The sequence below is a fragment of the Ochotona princeps genome, chromosome 25, assembly GCF_030435755.1.
Source record: "Ochotona princeps isolate mOchPri1 chromosome 25, mOchPri1.hap1, whole genome shotgun sequence".
Taxonomy (NCBI): Eukaryota; Metazoa; Chordata; class Mammalia; order Lagomorpha; family Ochotonidae; genus Ochotona; species Ochotona princeps.
Window position 1 is genome coordinate 21,362,802 of NC_080856.1, and position 17,330 is coordinate 21,380,131.

General features: G+C 49.5%; 1 protein-coding gene across 1 annotated transcript; it reads right to left on the bottom strand.

Annotated features, from left to right (window-relative positions):
* TMEM213 (transmembrane protein 213) lies at window positions 1–6,755 on the bottom strand. Its single transcript, XM_004594479.2, has 3 exons — window positions 6,563–6,755; window positions 2,544–2,612; window positions 1–465 (listed from the first exon to the last, which is right to left on the bottom strand). Exons 1-3 carry the CDS (start codon window positions 6,672–6,674, stop codon window positions 296–298), a joined length of 351 nt encoding a protein of 116 aa, XP_004594536.2. The 5' UTR covers window positions 6,675–6,755; the 3' UTR covers window positions 1–295.
* Between the last annotated feature and the right edge of the window lie 10,575 nt (window positions 6,756–17,330).

Genomic DNA, 17,330 nt, shown 5'->3' on the forward strand with positions numbered 1-17,330 from the left:
AATAAGAAGGGGATAGCTCCTGAACTGACACCAAGCAACTTCCTTCAACACAGGCCTGTGGAATGGCTCCTCTTTAACCAGAACTTTCTTCTTTAGGCCAGGAGTGAAGGCAGTACTGGCTTGGCCTCCTTGGATCCCCCTTCACTCCTCCTTCCCTTTTACAAGTAGCTGAAGGCTAAAGCTGAAAATCACTCCAAAACAATAGCAGCCATGTAGCACTACCCACCCATCTGCCCCTGCTCTACAATCCACAAGCAGGTGACCCTGGCCGTTCTGGGGGCTTCGATTCCGGGTCTCATGCTTGCAAGTCCTTGGGTTCCTCTGGAGCTAGCTTCATCAGCTTGTCCACACAGAGCAGGATGAGGGTAAGAAACCAGAGGCTCCAGCCGACAGCCGCCGCGATCCAGCCATACCCATCCACTCCGGCGTGGCAGCAGCGGGCTGCCTGTGGGCAGAAGTCGACGCCTGGTGCGGGGGAGAGCAAAGGTGACAGGTATCACACGGGCCTTGCCTCGCTCACCGTCTAGTGTAAGTCACAATCCTTGGCAGTGTCAATAATGATGGTATCATAATTGCTGGCCTCCAGGAGCACTGATCCTGTGCCAGGGATTATGCTCACTGCTTTTACACAAGTGTAGGTGCACTTGTTCCCAATTTACATCAAGATACTGAGACTGTCACTTGCCTTCAGGGACCCATCCCCTGAGTCAGCAGCCCAAGGCAGCCTGGGTTCCAACACCTCTAGAAACTTTGACATGACAGGCCAGTAAGATCAGCTGTTTCTGGACCTAGGGTGATGGCTCAGTGACTTAATCCTCCCCCTGTAAAGTGTCAGATCTCATATGGGTGCTGGTTCGTATCTCAGCTGCTCCACTTCCCATCCAATTTCTGATTTGTGTCCTAGGAAACAATAGAGGACGGTCCAAAGCCTTGGGCCCTGCACCCATGTGGGAGACCCAGAAGAAGCTCCTGGATCCTGGCTTCAGATCAGTTCAGCTCTGGCCATTGTGGCCACTTGGGGAGTGTACCAGTGAATGGAAAATTTTTCTCTGTGTAGCTTCTTCTTTTTGTAAATCTGCCTTTCCAATAAAAAAGAAAAATAAATCTTCAAAAAAAAAAAAGGAAAGATCAGCTGGTCCTAATTTTGCCCAGTGCTGGAGTTTGGTTCCCTTACTCCTTCCCTATTTTTGCTGTCCTTTTAGTTGAATTATATAGCCAGTGGCAAAGAACTCAGTAATTCGGAAACAACTACTGTTATGCAGGTCCAAGCCCTCAAGGTGGCAGAAGTGAAACCCAAACCCATGTCCAGGGGACTCCGAAGCTGTATTACTAACTTCTACCTAATTTTGCCAATTGCCCTACCTTGAAAATCCTCAGCTATAAACACATTTGGCCATTCAGTAAAAGTGCTATAAAACGAAGCCAGACTTAAAATAAAACTTACTAATAATTAGTCATGCTAGCAGCCACTGTGCATGATGCCAGCATCCCATATGTGGGCTGGTTTGAGTGCCAGCTGCTCTACTTTATTATTTTTTTTTTAGATTTATTTATTTTTATTGGAAAGTCAGGTATACAAAGACGAGGAGAGACAAAGAGGAAGATCTTCTGTCCGTTGATTCACTCCCCCAGTGGCCACAATGGCTGAAGCTAAGCTGATCCAAAGCCAGGAGGCAGGAGCTTCTTCTGGGTCTCCCACAAAGGTACAGGGTTCCAAGGCTTTGGGCCATCCTGGACTGCTTTCCCAGGCCACAGGCAGGGAGCTAGATGGTAAGCGGGGCCTCTGGGATTAGAACCTGTGCCCACATGGGATCCCAGTTCTTTCAAGGCAGGGACTTTTGCCACTAGGCTACCGCACTGGGCCTAGCTGCTCTACTTTCAATCCAGCTCCCTGCTAATGCACCTGGGAAAACCAGTGGAAGACGGCCCAAGTGCTTTGGCACCTGCACCCAAGTGGGAGACCTAGATGGAGTTTCTGGTGCCTTGCTTTGTCCTGGCCCAGCCCTGGCTGTGGCAGCCATCTGAAGAGTGGATCTGAATAAATGGATGGTTTGATTCTCCTTCTCTCTGTGTAACTGCCTTTCAAATGAATAATTAAACATTTCAAAAACATTAGACATAGAAAACAATAGTTGCTTTTTGCATGACCGAGCTGCTTGCCATGGCATATTCAACTAGAGGGGAAACAGAAATAGGGAGAGTACTGAAACCAAGTCTGGGCTCTGGGGTGAAGCAAGACCAGCTTATTTTAATGGCTGTTCACTTCCAAACTTCTGCAGGTGTTGGAACCCAGATCATCCTTGGCTGCCAACCAAGGGATGGAGCTTAAAGCCACCTGAGCCAAAGACATCAAACCTAGTCTGGGTTCAAAGCCAAGAGAGCTTTTTCGCCCTACTCTTCAAATGGTTCTGGGACAAAAAACAACACACAGGAAGGCCAGGCACCCGGCCACTTGACACCCATTGGCAGAAGGCAAGGGGGCTTAAGTTTCCTGGGCTCTAGGGCCGGCTGCAGGCTGAGGGCAGGTGACAGGAGGAACTTACTGGGGCACTGCTCCAGGAAGCCAGAGTCTGGATGGTGGGTGCTCAAAGCTGAATTGTTGCTGCTTGCTTCTGGAAAAAAAGACAGGAGACATCTCGGTGGGAAAATCTGGTCTCAGACTCAGTTGCAAACCTTTGTTTGTTTATTTATTTATTTATTTATTTTTCAGTAAGCCAATAGTGAGTTTTGTGAGTGTGGTGGGTCCATTGAGGCTTTAGGGAGCCAAGCTAACTTCCTGCTGTGAGCTGAACTGCTGTGAGCTGAACTGTCTTCCACTTGCCTCCCACCCTGCTCTCGTACCTAACCATGTGGCTGTGTCTGGGAATGGGTCTTTGAGAGGAGTAAAGATGAAGTGAGGTCCTACGGGTCGATCCTGAAAACATTTGACTGTTGCTCTTAGAAGAGGAGGCAGCACCACTTGGCTTGAGGGAGGAGAGGCCATGTGAGGACACAGAGAGTAGGAGGCCCCAGAACATGCCAAGCTTGCTGACACCTTGATGTTGAACCTCCACCCTCCAGAGCTGTGGGAACATCTCTTCCTGTTGACTTAGTCACCCATGCTGCACTGTTAGCTAGGACAGACTGAGCAGAGGGATACAGCTGCTGTGTCACTCCAAGAAGGCGTTCTCTTCTTGACTCACTGCCTGTGGTTGTCCAAATATGCCACTTCAGCTTCTTTCTCTATGAACATAGCTATACAATGTCCATGAAAACATGTAAAATATTTTCTAACAACAATCTTGACTTCCTTTCGAAAACATGCACATGGAACTTGTTTGTTTATATTGCCGAGGGTTGTGACGTTACCCAGGGTAGATGGCTGTCAAAAACATGCAACGTGCAAGGCCAGAGATCCCTACAATCTGTAGCACTTAGGACTGTCCCTGATTGGAAAGCAAGGAGCACAAAGAGGAAAAGCACATTAGCAGCATGTCCAGAGTTCCACTGAGAGATGGAGGCGGAATGAGCTGTTGAGCCAAAGAGCAGCTGAGCCAAGGTCGATGGAATATGGGGCTGATTCTTTCTCTGAAGATGCCTGGCCCAAGTTCATGACAGTTTCAGGGCGAAGGCTGACCTAGACTGACCACTATACAACACCATAGTGTCATGACAGAGCAGTGGCATGCCAGGTGATGCACCTGCCAGCACCATGACAGGAAACATCAGCAGATATAAGGAGCAAAATGGAGGGCAGCTGGATTCCAAGAAAAACCATATACATTTCTCTGTTATTAGCCATCACTTTCCTTTAATTAAACAATCCATATTATGGTAAAACTTTCAGAGATGAGGCCACTCTCTTCCAGGTAAGCCCTACCGCATTGGTAGAATGTGTCTTTGTTTTCTTAGTAACATACTTGCTACTTGCTACTGGGTATTCTCAGCTTGCTCTTGAAGTCCTCCTGGAAGCAAAGATTGGGCAGCCACTATCAGTGTAAGGGGTAGGGTTGGGTTATGGAAATAGGCATAAGGACCCACAGACTAAAAGACATGCAAGGGAACAGGAAGGCGGATGGCTTACACTGTCCTCTGCATTAGCTACCAGCTATTTGTGACCATTTCATTTATTAAATGAGGTTTAGGGGACCACTGTTATGGAGCAGAGGATTGTGATACTCCCTGTGATGGGCATCCTGTGTGGGTACCTGCTGGAGTCTCAGCTACTCCATTTCCAGTCCAACTCCCTGCTAACAGCCTGGGAAAGCAGTGGAAAGTGGCCCAAGTGCTTGGGCCCCTGTACCTACATGGGAGATCTGGATGGAATTGCAGCCCCCTGGCTTTGACCTGGCCTAGCTCTGCCCAGAGAAGCCATTTGGAAAGCAAACCAGTGGGTGGAAGGCTTCTCTCTGCCCCTCCTAGTTCTGCTTTTCAACTAAACAAATCTTAAATAAACAAATCAGTCAAGTTTTGGAAAAAAATCCCTTTGGTCATGTTAGTCATTCCCAAGGCTGCTCGTCCCCATGTGACCAGCACCACTGTAGCACAACAGTGAGGTGGAGCCTTCCCACTATGGAACACGGAGATCAGCACTTTCCCAAACCTTAGACGATCAAAGCCAAGAGAACGATTTTTAAAGAAGATTCAGAAAAGCACATGTCTACTCATTCTGCCTCTTTGCAAATGCCAAAAGAAAAAAAAAACATGATAGTTTGAAGTTTCAAGGCCCCTTCTCACCTCGCTCCCCAGCCTAGGTCAGTGTGTCCTTCCAAGGTGCCTGTTGTCGCATAGCAGAGAAGAAACTTGTTTAGCCAAAGCCAGAAAACTGCTGCTCAGACTAACTAATGTCATGCCACCCGAGCCCTAGACCCCTCCAGTGTCCTGCTGAAGTGTGGCAGTTCCCTTATGCAATCTGATTGGAACTGTAAATTATTTACAGCTCAGTGGCTGAGGGCTAGGTCTTGATTCATTCGGGAGAAATCGATTCGTCAACATTTTAATTTTCTTTATAACTCAGTAACTTTCTTGTCTCTGACTTTCATCTGTGCTCCATAGCAGAATGGAAGCGGTCCCCAGCCAAAGCAAGCTGATGGAAAAAAACCTGGCTAGTGGGGTGCTGGTTGTAGGTTAAGTCTTGGAAATTGCTGTTTGTATTGGCTTTAAAAGAAAGCTGTTTAATATTAGCAGCTTCATATGGTTCAGCTGGAGGAATAGCCCAGGTGAACATTCCTAAGAATTTAAACATTACCCACTTTCCTTGTAAGCAGAACCAGCCAGGCACTGACTCCACTGGGGAGAGGCCAACAATTCACCACACTTCAACCTGTCATGCGCCCCTGTCATAAGCAAGGCACCGTGAAAACAAATGGGAAGAAATGGAAACATCATATTTGGAGAGAGCAGGAGTTGGTAAGTAAAACAAACATGCTAACCACAATGCTAATGTTAAGTTCTGGTCCTCTTGCTTCCTCCTTGCAATAGCCCTGTAACTCAGCGCTACCTTATCCCAGTGGTTGAAGAGGAAGTGGCAGCACAGAGAGGTGAGGTCATTTGCTCAAGGTCACGCAGCCGGGGAGTTGTGGAAGCTGGAGTGGGGTCGAGGCTTGGTGGTCATGGATGCCCACATGCTGACCGCCACACGTGGGCTGGCTTTGAGAGTGGAGAATCAGGCATGGAGCAGGACCCTGTGCTGGGGCAGCCAAGGGTCCTGTGCTGAAAGGTGCAGGGCCATCCCAGGAGAGTGAAGTCTCATTATGGGGTAGTGAGACCAACACTAGGGCATGGTGTTGCCACCTGTGAACACCAGCATCCCATATGGGCACTGGCGTGAGTCCTGGCTGCTCCACTTCCTGTCCAGCTCCCTGCTAACACACCTGGGAAGGCAGTGAGAGGCTTCCCCAGAATTCACATGGGAGACCAAGAAGTTGTTTCTGGCTCCTGGCTTTGGCCTGGCTGAAGCAACCATCTGGGGAGTGAACCAACAGGTGGAAGATCTGCTTCTTTCTCTCTCTCCCTCCCTCTCTCCCCCTTTCTCCTTCTCTCCCTCTCTCTTTTTGTGACTGTCTTTCAAATAAATAAATACAAAAAAAAAAAAAAAAAAGAAAAAGAAAAACGACGAGAAAACAGGGCAGTGATCCAACATTTCTGATGCCTGGGGAGGTCGGGGTGCAGGGTTTCTGAAGTTGCAGTACCAAGGTCATGAGCGACAGATGAGCTCAGGTAAGGGAAGGTCAAACACATGCTGGAGACGGTTCAAGGCTGCTGAGAGGGGCCTTCCAGGGACAGAGAGCAACCCGAGGATGGCAAGCTGCGGGGTGAGTCTGTCATGCCGCAGGCCAGCACAGGTGGCTGCTCCTGTCCCAGCTGTGAGGAGTCTGTGATCTCGGCTTACAACAAACCTAAGACACCCCTGTTTCATGCCTAATCCTGCAGACAAGAAAGCTCAGGTTCCTCTTTCTTTGTGCGGGACCAACCCTGGCCAAGGAATCCTCCCTCTCTTCCCCTCCCTCCCTTTCCCCCTCCCCCTCCCGCCCCCTCCCGCCCCCTTCCCAAGTGAGGCCAAGAATAAAGCTCACAATTCTACCTGCCCAGCAAGCCGAGTGGAAGGAGGTGAAGATCAGGCTGAGAAGCAGGACGGCTTGGGGGGCAGAGGTGAGGCACTGCCTGCTCTCGGGGGACGCGCGGGGCAGGGTCATCTCCGCAGAGGTGTGCCCAGTGCCGGTGCCAGGCGTCTGTCGCCTGGGTGCTGCGTGCTGCCCAGGGGACTCCGTCTTCCAGGAGCCAGAGACCGGCTGCTCTGTGTTTAGGGGAAGCGAGAGGGGTGGAGCAAAAGGCGCTTCTGCACCTGTCACCGCCGCTCCACCTCACCTGAAGGGAAACTATGCCGGCTAGCTGGAGAGAAGGAGGGGCAAGCCTCCCTTCTTCCTTGAGCTCAGGATGTGTTGCTTTGGAGAACAAGATTGACAGAGAGAGATTGTCAGTTCTCTAGAGATGGGTTAGGTGACTCTTCTGCCTACAGATGTAGCAGGAATTCTCCATTGCTGTTAGTCCAGCTCTGAAGTATGGAAACACCTGTCCTGAAAATGCTTCTGTTACAAATATGCATCACTGAAGCCCAGAGCCGTGTCTCAGACAGGAACCAAGAAGAGCAAAGTACTTTGATCAGCAGCCAGGGGCTGTGTCTGCGGATGGGTACTTGACAATTGGGCCTGGAAGGATGGGTAGGATATTGACAGGTGGGGAGGAGTAGAGGGCATGCTGGGTACGTGGGGTAGGGATCTGAGTGGCAGAGGTGAGGGAAGGGAAGGAGATCAGAGAGCCCCGAGACTGAGCCTCTGGCCTGCCTTGCCCAGGAGCCAGATGTGGGGTCAGGAAGTCAGAGAGAGGCTCTGTGACGACTGGAGCTGAGTGTGACTTGATGGATGCTTCATCTTGAGCCCAGAGTGTTACTGTAGAGCCCGTATCCACAGGAGATGTGTTCCAAGAGCCGCAGTGCATGCCTGTGAGCAAGTGGATTTATGAGTTAGGCACAGTAGGGATTAACAATAATAGAACAGTGATGATCATCAGTGATTTTAAAAGTGTGCATTATCAATGTGTGTACCTTTTTGTTTAGTATTTTTGGGCTGCAGTTGACCTCAGGTAACTGAAATTGCAAAGTAGTCTGTGGATAAAGCGGGGGGAGGGAGGGGAACGGCTGTGGATCTACTTCCACAGAAGTGAGAAGCATCGTCCTAGGCTTTTGCGACTCCTTGAGGAGCGTGCAATCCCAGCAGGGAGGCTGGGCACTGAAGGGTTTTTCTGCAATGTGGTAATATACATGAAGGAGGGAGTTCCCTCCGAGAACTGCAGGGAAAGGAGTCGCAGGTGTTGAGGTTTGTATGTGTCAGGGAAATGCCTGAGCTTGGGAAGTCAAAGGGGTAACACACACAAAGGGGAGAGGTGTGTGTGTGTGTGGGGGGGGACGTGTGTGCAGCTCTGCCAGCAGGGACAAGGACACTGTGCTCTGCAGAAGGACAGGCCTGGCAGGAGAAAGGGTTGGAACCAGCTTCATCTCAAGCTTTGTAGCAGGATATGCGAGCAGCAACTTGGGATGTCCTACTGTGGTGTAGCTGCTTAGACAAGGAATGTGTGCAACACATATGCTCTTCCTTTGAGGCCAGAGGTACCAATTAGTGGTGGTGAAGTCCCTGGCTTTGAGGATGGGACTGACTTGCTTTGGGAAAGGAAATCTTTGGGCAGTGGACAAAGTTCAGCTTGTGTTTATCGCTGGTTGAACACTGAGCAGTCACCAAGTAGCTGCTTAATGCTGGGCCCTTGGCAGACAAATTCCAAAGCGAGTGAGCTCATTGCATCATCCTAGAGGAGTGCTCAGCCCAGAGAGGCAGGTGAACAAATAACAAATGGCCAACCAGCCAAATACATGCGCTCAGCAGTGAAATATATGCACTGGGCATTGTCCACTGACCAGGGCAAAACCACAGTGGAGGTGGCATCTCTAATTAACACTAAAAGGATGTCTAGTTTTCCAGGTGCAGGGAAAGCTAACCATGTAGGCAGAGTCCCAGGCACAAACACTGGCCCTTGCCTAGAGAGTGACTGTGGTTTCCAGCCCTGGGAGCATGTGGAAGGGTCGGTTTGTCTCTTTAGACTAAGAACAGATGCTGTCCAGGCAGCCGGAGAAAACAGAGCGAGTTGGCTGCTACAACTGGGCACTAAGAAGCACACACAGGTGGAGACACATTTAGAGGTCAGACCTCAGAGAGACGGACCTCGATGCAGGGAGCCCCCGTAGCGCCACTGTCACAGTCCTGCCTGAGATCCTGCAATAAGAAGCTGGACCAAGAACGGAGGAGACGGACAAGTTCCAGGCAGCACTTAGGAGGCCACATCAACAGGAGGGAATCCAGGACAAGGTGTGTGGCAGGAGTCATGTCAAGTTTCAAGAGATATGAGTGGTCCTGGGGCCAGCCTGGGCTCACCTTCTAAACCTGCCTCCGGCTGACTTGGTGGCTCTGAGCAAGTGACCTAATGTATCCCGGCCTGCATTTATTTATCCCCAAAGTAATATCACAATAGCCCACACCTTAGGGACTGCAGGTGGCTCTGGGAGGGAATCCATGTAGAGTACCAAGCGAAGCAAATCTGAGTACACATATATGCTAATGAGTGCTCTGAATAGGACCGTCATCATAAATTGGAAACACCAGGGGAAATGGGGCAGGGGAGATGGCTTTAGGGGAAAATAATGCTATTTATGTATTGATTTTATAGCCTGCCATGGTCTCCAAAGGGCTTCAGGCTGTTTACCTATGATTCATTGTGGTAGATAAAATGAGTTTCAAACACAAGGGAAGAGGTACTGGCACTGTAGCATGGTGAGTTAAACTGTTACCTGTGATTCCAGCATTTATTATTAAAAAAGACTTACTTGCTTTTTATTGGAAAGGTAGATTTACTTAGAGAAAGCAAAGCACAGAGAAAGATCTTCCATCTGCTGGTTCACTCCCCAAGTGGCTGCAACAGCCAGAGCTGAGTCAATCCAAAGCCAGGAACCAGGAGCCTCCACTGGGTCTCCTGCTTAGGTGCACAGTCCCAAGACTTTGGGCCATCCTCTACTGCTCTCCCAGTTCACAAGCAGAGAACTTAATCAGAAACAAAATAGCTGGGACATGAACCAGCACCCATATGGAGTCCTGGTGCTTACGAGGAGAGGATTAGCTAATTGAGCCATTGTGTTGGGCCCTCCAGCATTCCTTCGCTCTCTAGGCAGCTTCCTGCTGAAGTGCCTGGGAAGGCAGAAGATGGCCTAAGTGGTCGGGCCCCACCACCCAGGTGGGAGACCCGGATGGAGCTCCTGTTTGCTACCTTCCGTCTGGCTCAGACTTGGCTGTTGTGACCATTTGGAAAGTGAGCCAAAACATGGAAGACCTCAGAACTCTCCCTCCCTCCCTCCTTCCTTCTCCTCTCTTTTTTTCTGTAGCTTCTCAAGTAGTAAATCTTTAAAATAGAAAGAGAGAAAGAGAACTCTCGGGACCTAGAAGATGGGTCCATGGCAAGTTGACACCACACAATGTAAAGTGCTTTTTTCCAAGCTTCTTGGTAGCCAATGTGAAGAGGGCAACTTAATCACATCAGTGATGTGGGGCTTCCCAGTTGAAAGCTGGAAAAGCATGCTGCCCTTGAAACTGTGAACTTAGAAGCTCAGGAGGCTGTCACTTGCACTGGGCCTGATGCTAGACTAAAACTCAAAATGGAGTCACTCATGCTACAGTTTCACGTCATCCAGCTGAACCCCAGTTGCTAGCTGAGCTTCTGAGACCAGGAGATGACAGCCACATCTCCCAAACAGGCCAGTTTGAATGATGTGACAATAATCCGAGCAACGGGCATGTGTTCCTTTGTTGTCCCTTCCTGTTTCCATCTCACAAGGAGAGTGACTTGCAGAACCGTCTTCTACCGGAACACTGATTTTCTTTTCAGGAAGTAAGGCTTGCTCAATTCTGGAAGAGAAATACGGAGCCAGGGAACACACTGACATGAAATTTCTGCAATCATGTCCCGTGGTGACAGCAAAGCCAGAGAGGAATGGAGCAGACCTTGCTAATCAGAATGAATGCTGTTCTCGATGTTTTTCCCTCAATAAACCCTGCCATGAGCTTTGTGGTCCAGGACGGATTTATCCAGTGGCCACTAGAAATGATAGCAGTGCATTCAATCTACAAGGTCTTAACGGTCTGTGTATTCATATTCCACAAAAGCTGGGCAAAACAATTAGCTCATTTATTTACTCTTTATTTTATTTTTTTAAAGACTTATTTTGGGCCTGACGTGATAGCGTAGCGGTTAACATCCTTGCCTTGAATGCCCCGGGATCCCACATGGGTGCCGGTTCTAACCCCAGCAGCACCGCTTCCCATCCAGCTCCCTGCCTGTGGCCTGGGAAAGCAGTCGAGGACGGCCGAAAGCTTTGGGACCCTGCACCCACATGGGAAACCTGGAAGAAGCTCCTGGCTCCTGGCTCCTGGCTTCAGACTGGGTCAGCTCCAGTTGTTGCAGCCACTTGGGAGTGAACCAGCAAACAGAAGATCTTCGTCTTTGTCTCTCCTCCTCTCTGTATATCTGACTTTGCAGTAAAAATAAATAAATCTTTTAACAAAAACACTTATTTTATTGCAAAGGCAGATAGATATACAGAGAGGAAAGAGAAAGATGCTCCATCCTCTGGTTCACTCCCCAAGTGACTGCCACAGTCGGAGCTGAACCCATCTGAAGCCTGGAGCCAAGAGCTTCCTCCATGCTCTCCTAACACGATTGCATAGTCCCAAGGCTTTGGGCCATCCTCAACTGCTTCCCCAGGCCACAGGCAGGGAGCTGGATGGGAAGTGGACCAGCTGGGAAATGGAACCAGCACCTATATAGGCTCATGCAAGGCAAGGATTTAGCCACTAGGCTATTGTACTGGGTGCTATTTACTCCTTATTTGAGAGGCAAAGAGAGAAAGGAGAAAGTTCTCCCTCCATTCAGAGGCTACAAGGGCCAGGTCTTGGTCAGGCCCACAGTGAGAGCTGGAAATGTAATACGAGTTTCCCACGTAGGTGGCAGGAATCTAGTTACTTGAGGGTTCGTGGCTGCCTCACAAACTGTGCATTAGCAAGAAGCTGGAATGGGGAGCCGGAGCTGGGACTTGAACCCAGCCACACTAACATCTTAGTGACTGGTCTTTTCAGCACCGGCTCCGAAATAATGATTTTAAAAAACCGAGTCTTATAGCTCATTTCAGACATTTAAACAGACCCAAATTAGTGGCGTACACTGGGTGTGTTTTAATATATTTGTTATAAGCAGGGCATGTTCCTCTCACATGGCAAGAACCTGAGACACACAGACTGAAAATGGCCCAGCTGGGCTATGGTGGTAGCGCTGGTGCCGGTGGTGGTGGTGGTGGTTTGGTTGCCACCCACCTGTCTAAGCCTACAGCATCCTATCAAATATCAGTGAGAGCTGTTCTGTGAAACAGTGGAAATGGAAGGGAAGCTAATGTTCTGTTCCCTCCACCCCTGCTTTTCTTCACTGGTATTTGATTTTGATAGTCCTTTAGATCAGTTGGACAATTAGGACAAACATTTTTTTTTTAAAAGATTTATTTAGTTTATTACAAAGTCAGATATACAGAGAGGAGGAGAGACAGAGAGGAAGATCTTCTGTCCAATGATTCACTCCCCAAGTGAGCCTCAACGGCCGGTGCTGATGCCGATCCGATGCCAGGAACCTGGAACCTCTTCCGGGTCTCCCACGCGGGTGCAGGGTCCCAAGGCTTTGGGCCGTCCTCAACTGCTTTCCCAAGCCACAAGCAGGGAGCTGGATGGGAAGTGGAGCTGCCGGGATTAGAACCGGCGCCCATATGGGATCCCGGGGCATTCAAGGCGAGGACTTTAGCCACTAGGCCACGCCGCCGGGCCCAGGACAAACATGTTATCAACAGATGAGAGGACTTTCTTGTCCCAAAGTAGGACCAGCTTGCCTGGCCCACTGCTAACTCATTCACTGACAGGGAGGGCGGCCAGGCCTCGCTGCACGGGCCGGTGTGTGCACGGGTCTACAGTGGGCGACCCCCATGGCCAGGCACCTTGCGTGGCAACCTGCTCTGACATTAGGGATCAGGTTTAGTTTAGACCATGTACCAGGAAGTGGCATTGCGGCACTGCTCAAAGCTAGACATTCTGCAGGAACTTTCTCAAGGGTTCTTGTTGTTGTTGTTGGGTTTTTTTTTTGTTTTGCTTATGTGGTGGAGATATGGATTTGATTACACTTACTTTAATAAAATGAAGTCCAGGCTAATCATGTTTGTGGCTAGGCTCCATGGTGGTGATGGGAGTGGGAGTGAACCACAGGGGCAAATGTCAGACCTTTCACTGCCTCCAGCTTTATCCAGTGTTCCTGATAGGATATCCTTTGAAAACAAAGAGGGTCAGAGGTTCTTGTGCTGCAAGATTAGAAGCCAGCAGTGCTCTGTGGTCTGCAACGGCCAGTCTACAGGAAGGCTATTTTATATGGAAGACTCTTCCTCATCTCCCTGTGTATTTTTGTTTTAGAGATTTATTTATTTTATTGCAACATCAGATATACGGAGAGGAGGAGAGACAGAGAGGAAGATTCTCTGTCTGATGATTCACTCCCCAAGTGACCTCAATGGCTGAAGCTGAGCCAATCCAAAGGCAGGAGCCAGGCGCCTCCTCCGGGTTTCCCACACAGGTGCAGGGTCCCAAAGCTTTGGGCCGTCCTTGACTGCATTCCCAGGCCACAAGCAGGGAGCTGGATGGGAAGCGGTGCTGCTGGGATTAGAACCAGCACCCACATGGGATCCTGGGCACGTTCAAGGCGAGGACTTTAGCTGCTAGGCCACTGCGCCAGGGCCTTTTGTGGTTTTTGTTTGTTAATTACTTTATTTATTTGGAAGAGGAGTGACAGTGAGAGATGAATGAAAGGAGGGAGGCATTGACAGATCGTGCATTTGCTGGCCGCTGCTCAAATGGCTGCAGTGCCTCAGGCTGGGCCAGGTTGAAGCCAGGAGCAGCATCCTGGTCTCTCACCTAAATGCAGGAATCTAAGCTCTGCTACTTTTCCAGGTGCATCACCAGGGAGTTGGATTGGAAGTGGAGCACTGGGGACTGGAACCTGCACTTCTAAGGGATGCTGGCATGGCAGCTTTACTCTGTACTACTCTATGATTCTGACAGGTTCTTCCACCTATGCATCCCTGGGAAGAGACCCACTGGCCTTGAACTTGGGGCTTTCATCTCCAGTGGATCTGAGAATCACAGCCCTAAACACACATCTACCTGTTATTCCCTAACGTCCCCATGGAGATGAGTTTGAAGATCCTCCCACGCGTGGTTTGCTTGGGAGCTATTCACACAAAACTAAGGTTAGTCTGTGGCTGAAACCGATGCACCTGCTCTGACCGCAGCTCAGGCCTGGGGAGAAGTCTGATCTTTCTCACTGCTTTTTGGTGGTGAGCCTGTAGTGCGGAGAGAAATACAGCTGTCCTTGTGAGAGAATGGAAAACCACAGGGGCCCAACATGGCATTTATGCCACAGAGGCGGTGAAGGTTACCAGCCCCGAGGTGTGGAGCCCACCCTTTGAGGCAGTTCCAAGGTGCTTCCTTCGGAATCTCTAACTGCTAGGTGAGGCGCTGGCAGCATGGCTCTATGGAGAGCAGGGGTCAGTACAAAGCATGAAGTGTCCTCCTGGCAGGGCCATCTTCCACCCGGAGGAGCCTGGCTCCACTCCTGCAGTGCCCTCTGAAGTACAATTCTTAACTTCCAAACACAGTGTTTTTCCAATGACCAGTTTGCTACAGAGCTGCAGCTTAATTGCGTTGCCATCTGCAAACATCCTTTGATGGTTTGTCGTCTTCAATATTCTTGAAGTGCTATCATATGGCTGATTGAGTTCAGGTGTGGAGTTTTCCACTCGTGGTGAGGACATGTTGGTAGCATGCAGAAAGTTCCCGAGTTTGGAGTATTTTAGATTGTATTTAGATTGTGGAGTAGGGATGCTCAGACTATCTTGGTATTTGTCTATGAGCCCATTTGTCAAGGGTGTGAGTCTGTCTTTAAAAACAAAGTTTTAAAGATTTATTCTTATTGGGCCCGGCGGCGTGGCCTAGCGGCTAAAGTCCTCGCCTTGAAAGCCCCGGGATCCCATATGGGCGCCGGTTCTAATCCCGGCAGCTCCACTTCCCATCCAGCTCCCTGCTTGTGGCCTGGGAAAGCAGTCAAGGACGGCCCAATGCATTGGGACACTGCACCCGCGTGGGAGACCCTGGAAGAGGTTCCTGGTTCCCGGCATCGGATCAGCGCGCATCGGCCCGTTGCGGCTCACTTGGGGAGTGAATCATCGGACGGAAGATCTTCCTCTCTGTCTCTCCTCCTCTCTGTATATCTGGCTGTAATAAAATGAATAAATCTTTAAAAAAAAAAAAAGATTTATTCTTATTTATTTGAAAAACAGAATTACAGAGAGGGATAACTTCCATCTGCTGTCTCACTCCCTACATGGCCACAGTGGGCCACGCTGAAGCTGGGAGCTTCATCGTGGTCTCCCACCAAGGTATCAGGGGCCCAAACATCTGGGCAGTCTTCTGCAGCTTGCTTTCTCAGTCACCACAGTAGGGAGCTGGATCAGAAATGGAGCAACTGAGGCTCCAGCCAGCACCCACATGGGATGCCGGCACTGCAATTGGCAGCTTAAGTCACTATGATACAATACTGACCCCTGACTTTTAAACAAAAAGATTTATTTTATTTATTTGAAAGGCAGAGTGACAGAGTGGAAGAGAGAGAGAGAGCGTGCGTGCTTCCACCTCCTGGCTCACTTCCTCAAATGGTCACAACAGCCAGGTTTGAGGCAGGCCGAAGCCAGGAGCCGGGAACTCCATCTGGATCTCCCACGCTGGTGGTGTGGGCCCGAGGAATGGTGTCGTCATTTGCCACTGTTTCAGGCGCGTGAGCAAGGAGCCACAGAGCGCGGGCTGACCTCCCATGGAAGTGCCAGTGCCACATGTGGCCGCTGAAGCTCACTGAACATGACACCTCCCAGAAATGTCTTCCTCCTTGGTGAGTGTCTTTCACATACAGGCCATAAGGGTGTATTTCATCCCTGCTGATTGCACAGGGTTCTGCTATGTCACAGCTTAGTTGGTCATTTCCCCATGGATGGATATCCAGGTTAGATCCACTTATTATGATTATTCTATCCAATGTTATTAGAAATGTCAATCTACTTTTTTTTTTTATCCGTATCTGGGTTTATATGGATAAATAACAGAGTGGAAGTCATGGAAAAACCAAATCAAAGACAAGTTTGAGAGTGGTTTTTCTTTTTAAGATTTATTAAGTTTTATTGCAAAGTCAGATATACAGAGAGGAGGGGAGACAGAGGAAGATCTTCTGTCTAAAGATTCACTCCCTAAAGCGGCTGCAGCAGCCGGAGCTGCACTGATCCGAAGCCTGGAGCTTCTTCTGGGTTTCCCAAGTGGGTGCAGAAACGCAAGACTTTGGGCCGTCCTTGACTGCTTTCCTAGGCCTCAAGCAGGGAGCTGGATGAGAAGTGGGGCCACTGGGATTAGAAACTGCGCCCATATGGGATCTCAGTGCATGCAAAGCGAGGACTTTAGCTACTAGGCTATCGTGCCGGGCTCAAGGATGGTATTTGAATCTAGCAGTCATGATGAGACATGTGATGTGGGTAAAGATGCCATCTGTAGTGCTGGCATCCTCTAATGGGCACTGGTTTAAGTCCTGACTGCTCTACTACCGATATAAGCCATGATAATGCCCTAGGAAAAGTAGTGGAAAATGGTTCCAGTGCTTGGGCCCTTGCCGCCTCCATGGAAGACCTGTTACCTAGAGAGTAAATCAGCAGATGGAAGATCTCTCTCTTTGTAACTCTGACTTTTACATGAGCAAGTGTTGAGACAGAAAGAGAGAGAGAGAGAGGGAGAGAAGAAAAGGAAAGTGCCCCTGTTCCCCATCAGAGGACCTGGGTTGGTCTCCTGGCTCCAGCCCTGGATTCAAGTTCCCTATTAATGTGAGCCCTGGGAGGCAGTAGTAAAGGCTGCAGTAGTCTGGTTCCTGCCCCCGCGTGGGAGGTCTGGATTGCATTCCTGGCTCCAGGATTTGGTCCCCTCCACTCATAACACACATCTGGAAAATGAACCAGCAGATGGAAGCTCCCACCTCTCAAACGACTAAATGAGAATTTAAAGCAAGAACTAAAATCAAGTTAATACTTTAAAATATTTGATTTATTTGAAAGATAGAGGTACAGAGAGGGCATGAGGGAGGAGGCTTGGGGGGAAGGGCAACAGTGAGAGAGAGAGAGACAGAACACTTGCATCTGCTGATTTATTCCCCGAATGGCTGCATAGGCCAGAGCTGGCCAAGTCCAAAGCCAGCAGTCAGGAGCTTCTTCCAGATCTCCCAGGTGGATGCAGGGACCCAAACGTTTGAATTGTCCTTCACCACCCTCCCAGGCACATTGCCAGGGAGCTGGATTGGAGATGGAGCAGCTGGGACTTGAACCAGTGTCCATCTGGGACACCAGCATTGCCAATGTGGTTTTGCTGCTATGCCACAGCACCGGCCCCAAGTGAGTACATTTTTAAAGAAGAGTGCTCTGCAAAAAAGCAATACTGTCAGGTCACAATTGACAGATGGTTTCAGTGCCTGATTGCCTAGGGAACATTTTCAATATTAGAGAATTTTTTACATTTTAGAAATCTTAGGTTTCACATTTCATGTGGTGTGGAGAGTGTGCACTCACGGCCTATGGCCTGGGATGCTGA